Source organism: Hippopotamus amphibius, chromosome 10 (genome assembly GCF_030028045.1).
Source record: "Hippopotamus amphibius kiboko isolate mHipAmp2 chromosome 10, mHipAmp2.hap2, whole genome shotgun sequence".
Classification (NCBI taxonomy): Eukaryota; Metazoa; Chordata; class Mammalia; order Artiodactyla; family Hippopotamidae; genus Hippopotamus; species Hippopotamus amphibius.
Window position 1 is genome coordinate 75381030 of NC_080195.1, and position 20092 is coordinate 75401121.

At 34.2% G+C, this 20092-nt stretch overlaps 1 protein-coding gene across 2 annotated transcripts in view; it reads right to left on the reverse strand.

Annotated features, from left to right (window-relative positions):
* ARL13B (ADP ribosylation factor like GTPase 13B) overlaps positions 1 to 20092 on the reverse strand; it is a 70800-nt gene continuing 50708 nt past the window's right edge. For both annotated transcript variants that reach the window (XM_057696952.1, XM_057696953.1), the window contains exons 5-10: positions 19586 to 19788; positions 16878 to 16992; positions 13139 to 13364; positions 10655 to 10771; positions 9666 to 9734; positions 1 to 252 (exon numbers count right to left, since the gene is read on the reverse strand). In XM_057696952.1, the coding sequence (XP_057552935.1) occupies positions 176 to 252; positions 9666 to 9734; positions 10655 to 10771; positions 13139 to 13364; positions 16878 to 16992; positions 19586 to 19788 (807 nt within the window). In that variant the 3' untranslated portion in view covers positions 1 to 175. The remainder of the gene's footprint in view (positions 253 to 9665; positions 9735 to 10654; positions 10772 to 13138; positions 13365 to 16877; positions 16993 to 19585; positions 19789 to 20092) is intronic.

Below are 20092 nucleotides of genomic sequence, written 5' to 3' on the forward strand. Positions count from 1 at the left end.
TTTAAATCATGAAGACCATGGATCAGTAATTATCAGAACAGTCAGGTCTTTGGCTCACTGATATTGCTACGGTTGTCTTGCCCCAGTCATTGATGTTCAGGGTTTTTCTCCTTTGAGAAAGAAGGTCCTCCAGTTCATCTTGCCGACATTAACAGCATGCATCCATATGACCTGGTTATGAGATGACATCATGAGCATCACTGTTAGGTTTCTGTCGTACAGTCAAGGGAGGCAGTGGCTTCCCATAGAAATCTATGTAAAGAAGGGATACCAAAAATACATAACTGTTATGGTAAATCAAGATTATGACACAATTCACTAATTTCCAACCAACACCTTGAAAACAGTAAGATACTCTGACTTTACAGGTGAAGCAATGGTTGCGGAGGATAGGGGAAAAAAAGTCAGAATCCAAAAAAACTTGAATAAATTCAAAACACAACCCCTAGGGTAAATTCTTAACTCTAGGTTATAAATTAATCTCTACTTGATTTAATAAAAAGCTGTACCAAATGTATGTATGTATTATTATTGTTTCCAATTAAGTGTTCACATTAGAACAAAACAAACAACAAACATCTAAAATTTATGGAACCTATTGCCAAAGCCCTGAAAAAAATCAATATTTGTACAGTCCATGTTCTCATCCAATGGCTTTATTACTTCTAGGAATTTGCAGAGAAAAATTCATTAATTATCTTAGTGTTATAGTATGTAGGAGTCTTTTACAATGAAGCTTCAATACAGTTCACTGATTTAGGGCATATTTTGATACAAAAAGTCTTAATTTGTACTTCATAAGTTCCTAGACCTCAATAATCATAAGCTGGTTTATAAATTTAATAACATGGAAACCTTCAATAAGTAATTATTGCCTGGCCTATTACCTTAAAATTATTCTAGAAGATAAGAAGATCACTTGAAATAAATATATTAAAAATGTATTTAGGGGTCCATTTCCAGTTCTGCATGCACTGGCGTTTAGCTAAGCTACTCCATGGTATTGCTGCCTCGGGATCTATTTTGTCTGGTCAAGTGAACTATGGGGGCCTTAAATAGATACTAGCACCTCATGCAAGAACATGCTCTAGAAAACAGCCTGCAGAATCTCAAGTACATGCTAAGTTCCTGATATGACTTCCTCAATGGCCTTCATGATCAACTGTCTTCCCCGCCTTCCCTTAGATAAGACCCCCGAGGAACTTACCAAAATTCTGCTGTTTTGGTTTGAACTGACCAGTCTGGCCTTAGCCTGGGAACCGCAAAGCACTCTACCCACAGACCCTAACAGAGGCATGCAGCCCAGGTTCTGCAGCTCCTCTGGCCTGTACCTTGCCTTGACCTCCCACCTCCCACTGTAGAACCCTTGAAGCATGTCATATACTTCCTCCAGGACCTGTGAGTCATTTTTCTATTTCAATTTCTCTTCTGGTCTTTTTGAACTGAGGCTTACCATCCCGTATCCAAGGGCTCTACTTAACAAATGTTAATTTAGCAAAGTCATAACAGCATTTATGGAGCTTGGAAGTCACTTGATGCTAACGAGAAGTAAACAGCTGAACAAACTGAAAAATCACCAGCTCTTCTGGGACCCATAGGATAGGGGAGGTCACTGAACAAACCATTGCCCTCAGTATTGGAGAGACAGACAGGCAAACTAAGGAAGTCTCAGTTTACCAGGCCAGTCATCGATGAATGGAAACTGCTGAGGGAATCGGTGCCCAGGTAGGAAAACCTGAACTGTGATTAACAAAATGCTGGATGCTCAGTGTGGACAAGTCTGAGTTAAAAACTCCAGGGAAATTAAGTTATAAGGGGACAGTCCCTCCATCCCACCCATGATATTGTAAGATTCACCTCCAGGAGCCTGAACAAATTCCCACAGTAAATACTGGAGAAAAGATCCCCTCTTGCTCACAGCAGAGCAAGGGAAAAGGAACCATTATGAAATACCTCAGAGTATCTTGTTCTTCCTAACAAGGCCTGCACTCAGAGGAAACTAGTTAACCAGAGCCTAACCTGCTGGGGTATTATCAGAATCTAACCCACCTGGGGAAGAGAAATAACCAATTCCAGCTGGCTCTAGCCATTCTGTACCACTTAAAGGGGGAGAAAAAAAAACTTGAGAAACTCTTATGAAGTTAATACTCCAGAGGCACAGGCTCACTAAAAGACTTGAGACCTAATCACAGGAATACAGAACGCTTCCCCTGCCACCACGCAGCACCATGGCGTTACTAAAGGCCTGTTTACAGTAGTTCCTTCTACCTAGTACATCATGCTGGACTATCGAGAAAAAATTCCAGAAGGCAAAAAACACAATCTGAAGAGACAGAGCAAGCATCAGAGCAATACACGGCTCTGATACTGGAATTATGAGGCCAGGTATTTAAAACAACTATGATTAATAAACTAAGGGCTTTAATGGATTAATTAGATGGGAAATGTAAGCAGAGAGATGGAAGTCCTAAGAAAGAAGCAAAAAGAAATGCTTTTGGAAAAGAAGGAAAAAACACTGTAACAGAAATGAACAATGCATTTGATGGGTTAATTGGTAAACTGGACGTGGCTGAGAAGAGAACCTCTGAGATATATATCAATACAATCCTTGAAAACTAAAAAGCAAAAAGAACAAAAACTGAAAAGAAAGAAAACATCCAAGAACTGTTCAAGCATAGGTGTAACATACATGTAATGGGAATACCAGAAGGAGAAGAAAGAAAGAAATAGAAGCAACATTTGAAGCAATAATGACTGAGAATTTCCTCAAATTAATGTCAAACACCAAATAACAGATCCAAGAAACTCAGAGAACACTGTGCTGGATAAATGTCTCCAAAACTACATCTAGGTCTATCATTTTCAAATTACAGAAAATCATAGAAAAAAATTTTTTTTAAATCCTGAAAGCAGCCACAGGGGAAAAAAACACTTTTCAAGTAAAAGGACAAAGGTAAGAATTACATCCAACTTCTCCCCAGAAACCATGCAAGCAAGAATAGAGTGAAATTTTTTAAGTATTTGGAGGAAAAAAAAAAAACCTACCAACCTAGAATTCTATACCCTGCAAAATTATTCCTCAAAAGTAAAGGAGAAATAAAAACTTTCTCAGACAAATAAAAACTGAAGGAATTTGTGCCTGTAGACTTGCCTTGCAAGAGATGTTAAAAGTTCTTCAGAGAGAAGGAAAATAATATACATCAGAAACTTAGATCTACATAAAGAAAAATCATCAAAGAAGAAATACGTAAAGGTAAAATGAAAACATTTTTCTTATTCTTAATTCATCTAACAGATAACAGTTTTTTCAAAATACTAATAGCAACAATGTATTTGATTATATATGCTTTATGTATGTACATATATATGCTTATGTATGCTTATATATAAATGAAATGGATGATAGCAATGAAACAAGGGACAGGAGGAAAGAATTGGGATTCTTTGGTTATTATAGTTACACTACCTGTTAAGTTGTACAGTATTATTTGAAAGTGGACTTGGATTAGTTGTAAATGTATACTGCAAACTCTAGGGCTGCCACTAAAAAAAGTCTCTGACAAAGGAAGCAAGAATATACAAGGGAGAAAAGACAGCCTCTTCAATAAATGGTGTTGGGAAAATTGGAGAGTTACATGCAAAATAATCAAACTGGATTATTTTCTCATACCATATACAAAAATAAATCTTAAATGACTGAAGACTTAAATGTAAAACCTGAAACCATAAAACTCCTAGAAGAAAACATAGGCAGTACACTCTTTGACATCAATCAATCTTAACAATATTTTTTGGATATGTCTCCTCAGTCAAGGGAAACAAAAGCAAAAATAAACAAATGGGACTACATCAGACTAAAAAGCTTTTGCATAGCAAGGAAACTATCAACAAAATTAAAGCCTACTGAATGGGAGAAGATATTTGCAAATGATATATCCAATAAGGGGTTAATAACCAAAATATGCAAAGAACTCATACAATTCAGCATCAAAAAAACAAACAACCCAATTAAAAAATGACCTAGAGGACCTAAACAGACATTATTCCAAAGAAAACAGACAGATGGCCTACATGAAAAGTTGCTCAACATCACTAGTCATCAGGGAAATGCAAATCAAAACTACGAGATACCACCTCACACCTGTCAGAATGGCTGTCATCAAAAACAACACAGGACTTCCCTGGTGACACAGTGGTTAAGAATCCACCTGCCAATGCAGGGGACATGGGTTCGAGCCCTGGTCCGAGAAGATCCCACATGCCATGGAGCAACTACACCCACGCGCCACAACTACTGAAGACTGTGTGCCTAGAGCCTGTGCTCCGCAACAAGAGAAGCCACTTCAATGAGAAGCCTGTGCACCTCAATGAAGAGTATCCCCCACTCACCACAACTAGACAAACCCCACACGCAGCAACAAAGACCCAACCCAGACAAAAATAAATAAATAAATGTATTTTTAAAAAAACAAAAAACAAACACAAATAACAAATGTTGTCAAAGATGTGGAGAAAAGGGAACCCTGCTGCACTGGTGGTGGGAATGTAAGCAATGCAGCAGCCACTATGAAGAACAGTGTGGAGGTTCCTCAAAAAATTAAAAATAGAACTACCATACAACCCCGCAATTCCACTTCTGGGTATTTTTCCAAACAACAACAACAACAACAACAAAATGTTAATTCAAAAGGATATATGCACCCCTATATTCATTACAGTATTATTAACAATAGCCAAGATATGGCTATTGTGAATAACCGTAAGTGCCCATCAGTAGATGAATGGATAAAAAAGATGTGATACACACACACACACACTCTGGAATATCACTCAGCCATAAAAAAAAAAAAAAAGGAAATCTTACCATTTTCAACAACATGGATGAACCTAGATATGCTAAGTGAAACAAGTCAGACAGAAAGACAAATACTGTATGGCGTCACTAGCATGTGGAATCGGAAAAAAACAAATGAACAAACATAAAACAGAAACAGAGTCACAGATACAGAGAACAAACGGATGGCTGCCGCACAGGGGGGAGGGTGGTAAGGGCAGTAGGGTGGGGTGCAGGGGATGAGTGAAATAGGTGAGGGAAATTAAGAGGTACAAATTTCCAGTTACAAAATAAACCGGTCACAGGGATGAAATGTACAGAGTAAGGAGTACAGTCAATAATAACATAGTATCTTTGTATGGTGATGAAGGTGGTCAAAAGGTACAAACTTCCAGTTATAAAATAAGTAAGCACTAGGCATATAATGTAAAACATGATTAATATAGTTAACACTGCTGTATGTTACATATGAAAGTTGTTAGAATAAATCATAAGAGCTCTCATCACAAAGAAAAGGTTTCTTTTTCTTTTATTTTTATCTGTTTGAGATGATGATTGTTCACTGTTTATTGTGGCAATCATTTCAAGGTGTATGTAAGTCAAATCATTACGCTGTACACTTTAAACTTATACAATGCTTTAAATCAATTGTATCTCAATAAAACTGGAAGGAAAAAATAAAAAATGAATAAAATAATGTACTTGGATAAATTTCAATGTAAGAAAGCGAAATAGAAAATCACTGTTAGGCGAATACAACATTAATAATTATTGCAGACACAATCCAATGACGGATGCTAAAACTAGCAGGCTAAAGTTTGTGGAGAACAGAATATTTGCATAATGTCAAAGAATCACTCCTAAGATATTTACTAATTACAAAGAGGGAAAATAAGAACATTTTACAGTGTGGCAAATACCACCTTATCCAAATGATCAAGGTTAATTAACATCACCAGTTATGAGACATATCAACATCATGTACCCCGTATTTCAAACATTTGAATATCAATTTGGTGAAACAGGGAGATTTACTCTTGTGTCATCAGTTTGCAGCCTCTACCAGAGTGTACCATAGATAATACCTGATGTGCCACAGCTATGTCATTACTTAACAAAAAAATTTTTTTAATAAACTGTATACTCTTGATTAGGAGAAAATGATTGGTCAAGCAACTATAAACTTAAAGCAACTACTAAGCTGCAATGATGCTCTAACAAATCTGGATCTCATAGTATAATATAATGAATTAAAAGTATGGATTTCAAAGCTGGATACATCTAAGTTCAAATCCTGATTTTGCCACTTATAGCTATGAGACCTTGGGGTGTAGGTTCCTCAACACAAAATTGCCCATCTTGAAAGGGTATTAGAAAAATTAAATTGAGATAATGTACCTAAAGTGTTTAGCAATATGCCAGGTACATACTATATACAGTTATTATTGCTATAAGTTAAAATTATAACGGAGACAATTATTTTGATAAATTTAAAGTATGCTTTTTCTAATTTCTTGATTTCAAAATTAATGAGAATTTTAACACACAACAGAACTCATAATTAAACCAGAATGAATACAGTTTCTGTCATGTTTTACTTCTGGAATTTAAAAGTACCCTACTAAAAAGATAAATCACATGCAAGAAGAATCTCTTTTCCCTCCAAAGAAATTTTATTTTTGCAGTTAATTCTGTACTACTTCACTGCCAGAAAATTAAATCATTCTATACAAAATAGGTTTCTTACTGCCTTAACTGTAGGGGATGTAAGTTGATCACAGTGCCCAACTGAAATGAACAAATTAATTAATACCTATTTTTATAAAGGGTTTCCAACTTTTTAACATACAAAATTTAACCTTCATTCATATTTTAAGATCTGAAAATATTCTTTAGTTTTGCACTTTGTATTTTTGGCTAACAGAATCTTTGATTTATTTCTCATAATGCATCACACAACATATTGATGAAGTATGGATTGAGAGTATTTACAAAGCGAATATAGATCCACTTTTTCTGAATGCATCTGTCTTACCTGTTACACAGAGTGAGGTTTACAGAAAATAAAAGCAATTAGAAAGGTAATAAAATCAAATTGTCATCAAGGTAAATGTCTATAGTCAAAGAACAAATAAGAATCTGTCAACTCCTAATTTGACTATGACAAATTGTTTTTCATCTCAGTAAATTTTAAGTGCCAAACACAAATGCAGTTAACTTTTAATTATTTACCCTTGTTCGTCATGTATCTGTTGTCTACTTGCCATCAACCACGTGCAAATGGATGTGTACCAAGTTAGAAAAGAGCATGAGATTATAAAATTGGCAGCTATCAGCATCTTCAGATGAAAAGCTCATGATCAACACTAAAAACTAATTTAAGCTTTTTAATTAAAATCTTAAATTTATTATACCTACTTTCTCCTCCATTAATGAAAGCAGAGTTGACTGTATATTTTTTTTTACCCAGGTAAGGTATACTTTGACTTAAAATTTATGGGAAAAAATAATGAAGATATTTTAAAACTTGTGAAGTTAGGATGTTTAATTCTCTGCTCTAAGTTAAATTCAATGATACATAGTTAAAGTTAACTGATAGAATAATGGTGGTCTTAAACTTAACTAATTGATTTTAATTCTTTCCCAAGAGTTCTAATTTAAAAATAAGTACAGGGGCTTCCGAGGTGGCACAGTGGCTGAGAATCCGCCTGCCAATGCAGGGCACACAGGTTCGATCGCTGGTCTGGGAGGATCCCACATGCCGTGGAGCAATCTAAGGCCATGTGCCACAACTACTGAAGCCTGAGTTCCTAGAGCCTGTGCTCCACAACAAGAGAAGCCATTGCAATGAGAAGCCCACACACTGTAACAAAGAGTAGCCCCTGCTCACCACAACTAGAGAAAGCCCAAGCGCAGCAATGAAGACTCAATGCAGTACATAAATAAATAAATAAATAAAATTAAAAATAAATACAGAAAAGCAAAGAAAAACCAAACAGAAACAAACAAAAAACAATCTTCTTAGCCCATCTTCAACCTCTTTTTTCACTTGCTTTTAACTATAATGTCCCCACTACAAGCTACCATTAGTTCTTTTCTCCTTATTCTACATACTTTCCCTCAGAAACAGGGAACTATCATTCCTTCAACTGCATTCATTCAGTAAACGATTACAGAACATCTGTTACAGAACAAAGCAGTCCTAGTGTGTGATGACAAGTGAAAAAAAAAATCTACCTATATACCCTCCCACCCACCTGGGTCCCTTTTCTCCAGAGCTCCAGAATTTTACTTGTATTGGCTTATAGACATTTCCAAATAGATAAGCCCACAGACACCTTCAAAGCAGGTTTCCTTCCTCCTCATGAATTTTCAGTCTTAGAGACAGCAACAACCTTTTAGCCCCTTGAGCCAAATAATTTTCTGTTCCTCTCTCCTTTCACCCCATACATCCATTTGTCATGTAGTAGTTATAACTGTTCAGATATTCCTTGCATACATTTTTATTCTCCATTCCAATCTCTTTTCCTCACTTCTCACTCTGACTACTGTGACAGCTTCTAACTGGGATCCTTACCTCAGGTGTGACCACATAAATCTAGTCTACATTTCACATTGTGACAAAAATTATTTTCCTAAACAATAAATCTTGTAATACTATTTCTCTGCTAAAAATGTATAGTGCCTCTTGTAAAATTATAGCAAGTCCAGACATCTTAACATATATGTGAGGCCCTAAACAATCTGGCCATAATTCCAGTTTCAACACTCTCTATAACTTTAAATTTCCTCTTTCTCACCCATTCTACCCAAAAACTTAACCTCTAGTCACAAGTAACGTCATACTGTTTTCCAAATAAGCAATGTCTTTTCCCACCTCTCAATAGTCTGTTTCTTCTACTTACTGACTCTCTCGTTCTTCAAAGACCCAGTTCTAATACCACTTTCACTGTCTAAGCAGTTTGAGCACAGTACTCCAATTTTACACCATATAACCTTATACCACATATTGTGAATTGTCATATACACTATAGTAAGCTGGAGTATTGTCTTTCTTATTAGACTAGGATCCCCAGAAAAGCAGAATTTATGTGTTATTCATCTTGTCATCACCAATGTTTTAGGAGGTGTCAAATACAAAACAGTTGTGTGTTGGATGCCTAATTCAGTAAGAAAAAATAGCATCTGTTATATGAGAAATTAATATTTTTCTCTGTATATGTGTATTTATATACATTCACTGTGTTGTTAGAAATAATTAGGTAATGCTAATATATGTGTGTATAAATACATGCACACATGTATTTATTACTAAAGCCTTTAGTAACTTTCTTTCTATTTGGCTGAACTTTATTTGGTTTACAAATTTGGTCTCTGATCTTACAAACTGTGTTACTCTTTACTTCACTGTAATATTCAGCAGCTGAGTATCATTAGAAGCAGAGAAAGAACAATTATGGGGCACTATCATTGAGTATATTGAGCATATATAGGACAATGAACTTTTTAACACTATAATTTTACTGTCTCATATTTAAGTTGTTTTGAAATCTTTCCCTTTTACAACCATTTACATTAATATATAATGGATAAACACAAGCTATGATGGTCTTTACCTCTGTATACTAAAGTAAACATCAAATTAAACTATACAGAGGCAAAGGGCACTTAAGAATAAAAAAATTAAATACGTGAAAAAAAGTGACATATAATGAAAAAGGATGGTTGTGGATTTGAAAGGCTTCCAAAAGTAAAAGTTTGTTGAGGTAATGAGGTAAAGAAAAGTGAATGTGATAACGTATAGCTTTGAAAACGGATTCTTCTGCATTACCATTATGACGTGTTTCACCAAGAGGCTCAAGTTTTGGAAGTCTAGTGACTTTGGGGGTCCCCCAGCCAACTAAAGAAAAAGAAAAACATTTAAAAACACTGTTAAACAATATCTCTTTAGGTCTGTTGAGAGAATCCTTCTCTTGAAAGGAATGTATATAACTTCAATGTCAATTCATACATGCTGAGTGACGCAGTACTGAATAACCATAAACCCATTTTAAACGGCTCCTACTTAAAAAAGTAATTACAGGTTGGTAATATCTGCTTTGTTTTTATTTATCTTTAGTTAAAAATATAAGCATCCTTCCACCATCATAACTAACCTTAGACTACTATTCTAACCCTCAACAGAGGCGAAAAGAAGTATACACTTATTAAAGGAAAATGTTACCATCTAAAGCTTTCTAGCAGGGCTAAAAGGAAACTATAAACATAACTATATACATTTAGTTATTCATTGAGTATGTGAGGTACTATGCCTAGTGCGGAAAAAGTACGCAGTTATTGTGCAGTGAGTATGTCCCAGTGCTTTATATGCAGCATTCCATTTAATCCTCCTAACAGCTTAGAAGGTCGGGATGTATGTTGGAAATGTAATGGAAACACTCACATATTTTGTTTCAAATGTTAACTTTTAGGATGAAAGATCTAATTTTTTAAACGCTCTTATTAAACTTAAATTCCTTTTAGCAACCTGGGTACTAATATTTCAAATAGGACTTGAATCCATTATAGGAAGTGCTTAAGTAAAGTTTTCTTATTAATTTTTACTTATTTTTTTATTTTCATAAAACCTTTTTTCTGAATAAGAAAACAATAGATATTTATGTTGATAAATTCTGAACAAAGTATGGGGAACAAAGAATTCTACCTTTCTCAAATTCACAAGATAATAAATATACCGAACAAAAACTACATAATTTATTTCTTTTTCTTCAATATTTAAAGCAGTATTTCTAAATTCAGGATCAATATCAATTTTCTCACCAGGAGGAGGAGGTGGGGGTGGTGTTGGACTCTTAGGAACAGAGTCATCTGTGTTAACAGGTTCTACACGGTGGCTTCTTTTCATTCTTAGTTTCTTAGTTTTCTTTTTACAGTTATCTATAAGAATGTAAACATGAAATTTTATGCCTCTGGGAAAAAGTTACTTCTATAATAGAAAATAAATAATAGAATTAGAATATTGATATTATTATTACCATAGGAATATATCTTCAATTCAATTTCAAAACTGTTACCACTAATGAACTGTGAACTTGCCTTTACCAAGAATAAATTGATTGCTTATTGAATGAACGAGTAATGAATATGACACAAATGGCAAAAGGCCATATTTTCAGTTCTATGAGAGGTAATCTGGAATACGAAAAAAGTCCATATTTCCAAAAGTAACATATTTTTTTCCCAAATGTCATACTAAGTAAATGGAAATATCTAATTGCAGGGACTTCCATAAAACTCAGAATGACCTGGGGGAAAAGGAGAGGTACTGGTTTGTCTCAGTAGGATATATAGAATGATTCTAGATATAAGACCAAAAATAATCCTTTAAAATGTGAAAAAAGACCCCAATCAAATCTAAGCACATTATCAATGAAAATAACCCCCAAATAAGATATGCGCAATATAAATATATACAACCAAAACTCACATTATTAGACCCTACAGAGTAATCTTTCTAAAAATAACTATTTACATATTCTCACTTAAGCACTTATGAACATTTTAAGTGCATCTATGTTGTTAACATGTAAACTTTAACAACGTAAACCAGAATGGCATAGTAGTTAAATAACCAAACTCCAAAGTCACTGAAATATTTTCACTGACAAAGCCAAATTGCTAAATTTATACATATAATACATGTTCTAAAATGGAAATTATCTGTTACACAAGAAACAGCCAACATCTATGAAACCTATAAAGCAATGAGAAATACAAATATATTTAGAAACATTGCTTTTCTAAATAAATTAATACCACTTGAGACATTTACTCTAGACAGAAACAGAGACATCTTTTTACAATTAAAGCTGTAAGCTTTATAGCTGGGAGAAAGGAAAAAGAGCCTCTAGAACCATATGGTACTTTAGGATGGGCAGTAGCACAGGGTCATGCATGAGCACAGGATATGGAGCAGATGACCTGAAGCTGAGGCGAGTGTGTCTCGGCACAGCCACGGATGAGACATATGGTCTCAAATTACTCGACCTCTCCCAAGTCCCTGGTTTCCTATTCTATACAATAAGAACAATATACCCCAGAATTGCTATGGTAAATAACATAATGCTGTGTTAAATAATATTTTCAAATCATCTACCAAATCATTTTGTTCTTTAACAACATACTAGTGTTAGAAAGAATTCTTCCAATATATTGAGAGGCCACCTTAAGTCTACTTTTTGTTTTACTCTGTTGAAAGAGCAATATGGGTACAAATGTGGCTACCCTAACTTCCCAAATTACAAAAAGCATAACTTTCAAATCTAATTATTTTTACATAGCAAATATCCATGTTAGTCATCCTTTATCTCAGGGACTGAGATCTTATTTTCATAAACTCTTTGATACTATACAAAAAATTCTTACATACCATGGAACCATATTGCTAACTAGGAATGGCAAGGAAGCAATGATTATTGGGTATTTTCCATTTGTCAAGCCCTGTGCCAGGAATATTATAGGGTTATTTTTATTACAAGCAAACTTAAAAGCCTGGTGAAGAAAAGATGACAACCCCATTTTGGAGATGAGGAAACTAGGACTGAAGAACACTATATAACGTAACATATATCTAGTAGATGAGAAAGTCTAGATGCTACTCCAGGTTGTCTGAGTCCAAAGGGCTCTCTCTCTCTGTGACACCAAAAGACATGAACTTCCTGTTAAATCACATAAGCACTTAGAAAAAGAAAAGTAATTATGAATTGAAAATATTGTATAATAATAAAATAAGAGTAAAATGGCTATTTGATAAAGCTTTCAAAATGTTCAATTGATTTTGTCTGCATCCTACAGAAATAACATGCAAATAAAGTAAATCATGCTGATTGTAACACTATGAGGATTAAGAAAAACAAAACAAAACAAACCCTCCAAAAACTTTAAAGGTTTTAAATACACTCCAAGGATTCCTGGGGCTATGCAATATTCCAAATTTTTGAAAATGGAATTTTCAGCTGAAATTCTTAAAAGTAACTTAAAAGTTACAAAGGACTAGAATAAAAACATAAATTAGCAAACTCACTAATGATTAAAATTCATGAGAAAACTATGATAAATATCACAGTTGAAGATGAAAAATCTTGCAATACATTTTCTGTGAAAATAATCATGACAAATGAAAGAGGTATTTTTAAGTTTTATATACATTATTTATGTTATATGTAATAGATAAAACTTAAAAATAAATAAAATAAATATGCAAATAAATAATTATATATATATTTTAATAACTGTATTTATCACCTGATTCTGATGATCGCTGGTCTGTCTCATCTTCATTTTCCAACTGCTCTGTTAATGCCTCCTTATAATTTTCTACTATTCCAAACTCATTGTTTTTTTGGCTACTGTCACTGATCTGGCTCTGTGTCTCTATTTGCTCATGCTCCAATTTATGGTTCAGGGGGCAGCCATCACTGTCTTCCTCCATATTTTGCCTCTTTTTCTCTCTTTCAAGTTTTTTTTCATTCTGACAAAAATGAAATATGTCATCTTTAATATGATGTTCATATCTAAGATAGTTTTAAGGGAGAAATCAAATAATCCAAGAGCATTCTGTAACTTCCAGGCACTGTGATATTTCTTTTAAAAAATTATTTGTTGAATATATCATTAAAACATGTTAATTGCCAAACATTCAGAAAACAGAGATAGTATAAAGAAAGAAAACAAATATTACCAGTAATTCCACAATCTAGAGATGACCACTATTTGATGTATAGTCACTAAGAGGTGCTTTTCTTTGCCTACCCCACACGTGTACAGACATACACCATGCACAAACATACATAAAGGTGATTATCTATACATACATAGTTATGTATATTTTTAGACAAAAAGAATTGAAATTTTAATTTAAGAATATACATTTCTTTCTTTGTCAATGAATATATGAAGTGCTTAGAATAGTACATGACATATAGTACAATGTTAGCTATGAAAGTATGTAATGCTATATGTGTAAGCTATTATTACTTTCATCAATTACACTATCATTTTGAATGGTTGTATCATAACTTACTTTACCAATTCACAATCAATGGACAAAGAAGTCATTTTCAACTTTTCACAGTTATAAGAATACATTATTGAATTAGTTCTTTAGAATAAATTTCTAACAGTCAAGCTGCTGGATTAATGGGCAAGCATATTTTAAAATGTGAAATACTACAAACTTTCCCTCAGAAAAACTAAAGTCAAATTACATCACAGGCAAAGGGTTGAGAGAGTGCCATTTCCATATATATATATATTCCATATGTACATATGTATATATATATATTTTTTGGCCTTGTCACTCGGCATGTGGGATCTTAGTTCGAACAATCAGGGATGGAACCCGCTCCCCCTACAGTGGAAGCACGGAGTCTTAACCACTGGACTGCCAGGGAAGTCCCCTCGCCACATCTTTTTAATGCTTTTTTAATCATTATCAATCTTTTATATTATACCTCCACCAAACTAATAAATATTTTTTACCTGTGTTGATTTGATTTATTATTGAATATTTCTATTACTACTGAAGATGTTATTAAATACCCTTATTGCCATTTTTTTCTTTAAGGAACTATGCTCATTGCCCATTTTTCTATTACAGTCTTATTATTTACACAGTAAAAGGGTCTTTTTTTTTTTTTTTTTTGTCCCATGGGTCTCAAATATTTTTCATTGGGGTTAGTTTGGTTTTTTTATTGTTGTTGTTGTTGTTTGTCTTTGTTTTTAAATTTGTAGAACATCTATTTAAAAACTGAATATAATACGATCTACCTATTTTTCACCTTATGATTTGTGGCCTCATTGTCCTGCCTTGAAAGTTTCAACTCCCTTCAAGTATATACAAATGTCTAACTGTATTATGTGCGAGTATATTTAAGGCTTCTTTTTTAAAGCATTTAACTCTTTTGAAATCTAATTTGATATACAGTGTTCAATAATTTTACTTTTTTCCAAATGACTGTTCTGTTGTCCCAATATCCTTTTCTCCCAGACTTGAAATGCCACCTTTATCTTACACTAAATGCTTATACATAATTCGGTTTGTTACTATTGTTTCATTGATCTCTTTTGGGAACCAATCCCTCACCATTTTTATCTGTGATAAAATCAAAGGAATGAATGTAAGGTAACATTTTAAAGGAGAAGTTTTATGGGGAAGAAAAGAAAATTTGCTTGGTAAAAAAGAGACATGGATAATTTATTTCCATTTATTTCATTTCTTTACTGATCTTAAAATTATTGTATTTTAAAAGCATAATAACTGTACTTTCCCCATGCCACTAATTAATTCAGGGACTTCCACATAATAGTCTCTGCTGTATACCAGTATTGTTCATATCTTTATATTGTAAAAAATACAATGTTGGTAGAAGACTAAGGCCTTCTAAGTAATTTACAACCATGGTACTATAAAGTAATTGGTCTTTATTTATAAGGTGAGCTTTATTACACATATAGAGTAAATTAATGTTTCAAGTGAAAAATCAGGGACTTCCTAGGTGGCTCAGTGGTTTAGAATCTGCCTGCCAATGCAGGGGATACAAGTTCAATCCCTGCTCCAATAAGATCCCACATGCCTTGGAGCAACTAAGTCTGTGCACCACAACTACTGAGCCTGCGCTCTAGAGCCCATGAGCCACCACTGTTGAGCCCGTGTGCTGCAACTACTGAAGCCCACGTGCCTAGAGCCCGTGCTCTGCAACAAGTGAAGCCTCCACAATGAGGAGCCTGCACACCACAATGAAGAGTAGCCCCCACTCACCATAACTAGAGGAAGCCCGTGTGCAACAATGAAGACCCAATGCAGCCAATAAATTAATTAATTAAAGTGAAATATCAAACTTGATTTCCTTTTTCTCTACCAATATTTTAAAAGAATATAAAATTTGACAAACAATATTTAATAGGATGGACACAAAACAATAGCTCAAGTTATTAAGACTGCTTTACTGTACTTAGAAAAGCACACAAGGTAAATACAATGGGGTTAATAGAAAGATTAAATACATTTAACCTTCTAGTATCTAACTTAAGACCAAATATCTCATATTACCAATTATTTTTGCAAAAATAAAGCAATACCAAAATCTATACAATCATCTTCTTACCTGAGGAGCTGCCTCCCTCCTCAGCAGCAGCCCCAAGGAAGAAATAATCATCCACCTTTCCAGATGACTACCTGTGTGGAAGGAAGCAGTGACAGGGGAAGAGGAATGGAGAACATACAGGCGGGTCCAGCAAGCCATCTGTCACCTTAAGCTCTGAGTGAATGGAGAGGAGGTTTAGGAAGCTCTGCCACTGAGGAGGCATAGCTGCTGAGGGTGATTAAAGCAGGGCCAATGCAAACTCTGAACACCAGCAGAAAGTGAAAACAAAGACACAGATACACAGACAAAGACACACACACACACACACACACACAAAACCCCATAACTTCTTCACAATTAAAGTCTACACATTAATTTTGGTAAAATTTCTGACATTTAAAATTAAAATAAATGATATTCAGATATAAGAGAATTTATTATAGTTTCAAACATTATCCTGGGAAAATAACTAGAAAATCATTTATGTCCTATAATGCATCAAAGCATCTAAATATTACTGTAAAGGAATAGTAATAGCAACACATGGATAAAGACAATGTAAATAAGAGTAAACATACTACTACCATATGAAATAAGTGACCAAGAAAAGATTTATCGTAACAGTAACTATGAGAGTTGCTACATTCAATCTTTATGTTCACTTTCAGTTAATTCTGAAGTTATCTTCCCTTTTTATACTAGAGCAGAAGGTAAATCTGAAGAGGAAGAAAAAGCAGCAAACCTCTAACCCATCTCCCCCATTTAATTTCTTTTACAAATAATCAGCCTCTGGTGAAATACTTCTACCTCCCTGCCTCCTTTCCCAGCTCCCTGCCTCCTTTCTTAACTTCCAACTTCTTAACTTAAGATATAAAAATTACATTTGCCACCATCCATACCTCGATGATTACAGACGCTATTGGCTGGAAAGGATTAACAATAATTGGTTCTGGGTCCAACTCGGCCAGACCACTGGTTCCATCGAGTTCAGCCTGCTCTCGCTCTCTTTGTTCTCTATTGTTTGAGGGAAAAAATTTGGAATTCTTTATGAGAAAATGCTGAACCATGTTTAAGAACATTTGCAACAGGTTTAAGGCTATTGAATTCAGTACTTTAAGCATCTGATCATGGCTTTGAATTACTGAGAGATTTTCAGATATCCTAGGTAACAGGCCACTATCCCCATGTAAAGATTAATCATTTGAATTTTAAAAGAAAGAAATGCTGACAAAAATGACATTCTCTATGACTGACTTCTTAATGTCAGTGATACATACTAATTATTTTTCTATGTAACAAGGGTTTACACTTATCAATTTATTAATTACCCTCCCAAACAAATGCTGTCCTCTTCACTGGTGTTAACCAGATGAATAAGTCCAATTGTTAACCCTCATCTTAAAAGCTGTGTCTAGTTATATATCATTATCATAAATGAACTAGATAACAACTGTTGCTTTGCAAAGTTGAAAAGGCTATAAAAATAAGTTACCCTATATCACTCAGATTAAATAAGTATTTCTATATTAGCTACTACTGAGACTTTTATTACTCTGTGATTTAAAGTTAATGTTGCCCCATAGATGAAGGTAGTAAGTTACGAAAAGCAGCAGCTGAAGACAGAAACATGATTATCATAGGTCTGCAACTAGACTGTATAACAATAGTATAACAATGTCAATGTTCATTACTATGGCATTTATTAATTAAGTTCTATAATGGAAAGATGTATCTTTTCATTTGAACCTAGGAAGCCAAAATTTAGAGATCTGCAATTTACTACTTCTGTGACCTTGGACATTTATCCAGATATTTAAGCCTCAGACTTCCCATAAATGTGGATAAAACACATACTTCATAGAGTTCTTTCAGATAAAGTAATATATGTGAAAGCACTGTGTATATAAATATACTTACAGGACAGTCATTACTATTAATGTTATTTATTAGTAAGGAATTTCAGGTATCTGGTATTAATATACTATTTTTAGATACCAATAATAGCTTGTTTTACTGTTTTTTAAAAAATATCCAAACGAATAAAAAAATCCAAACCTATTACATTGTATTTAACAATAAAAAGTTGGGTTTTTTTTTAATTACTCCTGTCTAAATTTACTTTTAATTATGGAGTCTCTGTTCAACAGGAGAGGACTCAGACCACCAGTGGCACAGGTAAGAGAAAGGAGGAAAGGGGAATGGGGTACCAGAAAAGCCTGCCATAGCATGATCTGGAATACCTTATGGAAAAAGTAACAAATTGAAAAAAAAAACGACTAATTAGATTTCTTTTATCCAACTCAAGTTTTTTGTTGTTTTCTAAGTAGTGGAAAAGCAAAGAAGCCTTAGAAAAGTGTGGCCATATATTTTATTTTTATAAATACATAGAAAATATATTTGTATGAATGACTGGTTGTACTGAGCTTTATATCATGAAAATGTACACTAGAGTAGGAAATCAAAGATTCTCATAGGAACTAAAACCTCATATTGGTATCAAGAGAGACCTAGATCTTTGACCTGCTCATGTTATTGAGCACTTCAGGATAGAAGAGTTCTCTCTCCAAATATTTTCCTTTAAGTCCTATCTCTGAATTAAATGAAAGATACCAGTAATCAGAGGACTTCCTTGACAGTGTAAAGAAGCACCTCACAAAGGCAGCATCAAGGGCAGTGTGTGGGTTCTTGCCTACCAGGCTGCAACTGTTAAAGCACATGGAAGGCAAATCTTACTTAGGTAGATGGATGACAACTTTGGATCTCATGGGAGCTCACTTAGAAATCTTTTTGTTTCTTCCCTCCCCCGCCATATAACAATCCAGGGAAGAAAGAAAGAGAAATCTTGGGATTAAGAGCTAAATTGAACGTCTAATCAAATCTGAGTACTTTCTTCCGGCATTAAGATTATTATACCTGATTCTGTGGTAGAATTTACATAAACATTTTTTTTTTGATTTAGAGTTTGCTAAACTTATTCTAAAAATTTCCTTTTAGGGAACATATTTTTAAAATAATTTTAAAATAGTGCCTTTCAGTCTACTTTCAACAAACCTAGTGTTGAAGATCAGATTTTGCTTCAGCTGGTTGATCCACTAACTGCTTACCTTCTATCTTTGCTGAGACTAATGAAGGGTTTCTCAGTCTACTGACATATTCTTTGCTATGGGAAACTGTCCTGTGCATCACAGAACGTTGAGCAGCATTCCTGGTCTCTACCCACCAGGTGCCAATTGTGTTTCACCTCTGCACAGCCCTGACAAGTAAGACTGTTCCTAGACATTGCCAAATGTCCTCTGAGGAGCAAAATCACCCTGTGGATTGAGAACCACTGCACTAAAGGTACTCATAAGAAATAAGAGACAATAATCTTAAAACTGTGGGAAATGTAATAAATACCTCAGGAATAAATTCAACTACTGTAATACCACCAGGAAAGTTAGAACCCGATCAACCAAAGTTCTGTAGGTCTACAGAAATAAAAAATTTACCTAGTGTCTTCCTTCATATAAAAAGAGGAACCTAAATAGACAAAACTAAAAAATTATTCATAAAAGTGTGGTGTTTTTGAGTTTTCATATGCACTGTGCTGCAAAATTAATCTACTTGCCTTTCTTCTCGTAATTTTCGTACACGTTCAGCCCGTTCTCGTTTCTCTTGTTCCTCAAGAGCACGTTGCTCTGTTGTGTCTTTTTGGATGCGCTCATTTAAGGCATCAAAGTCTCTTGCAATGTTATGTAGCAGCCAATAAAGGCCTTTTTTAATGGACTTGTCAATTTTCTTTCCATATCCCAAGACTGCTGAACAAGGTTCCTTAAAAATAGCAATTTATTTGACTTAAAGATTAAAACTAAAAGATCTCTACAGAAATTTATTCATAAACCATTAAGTATAAATAGTGGTGAATCAAAATTAATTAACCCGTTAAATCAATGATATGAAGCACCTGCTTCTTTAACTTACAAAACACACCTTTGCAATGATCACCACACTAGTACATATGTAGGAGTTGAAATAATTTATGGATATCTGTAAGCCTTGAGAGTGACTATGACACAAGAAGTTGACAGATAAATTTTAAACAAACTCACTGACAGACAAAATTGAACTTACAGAA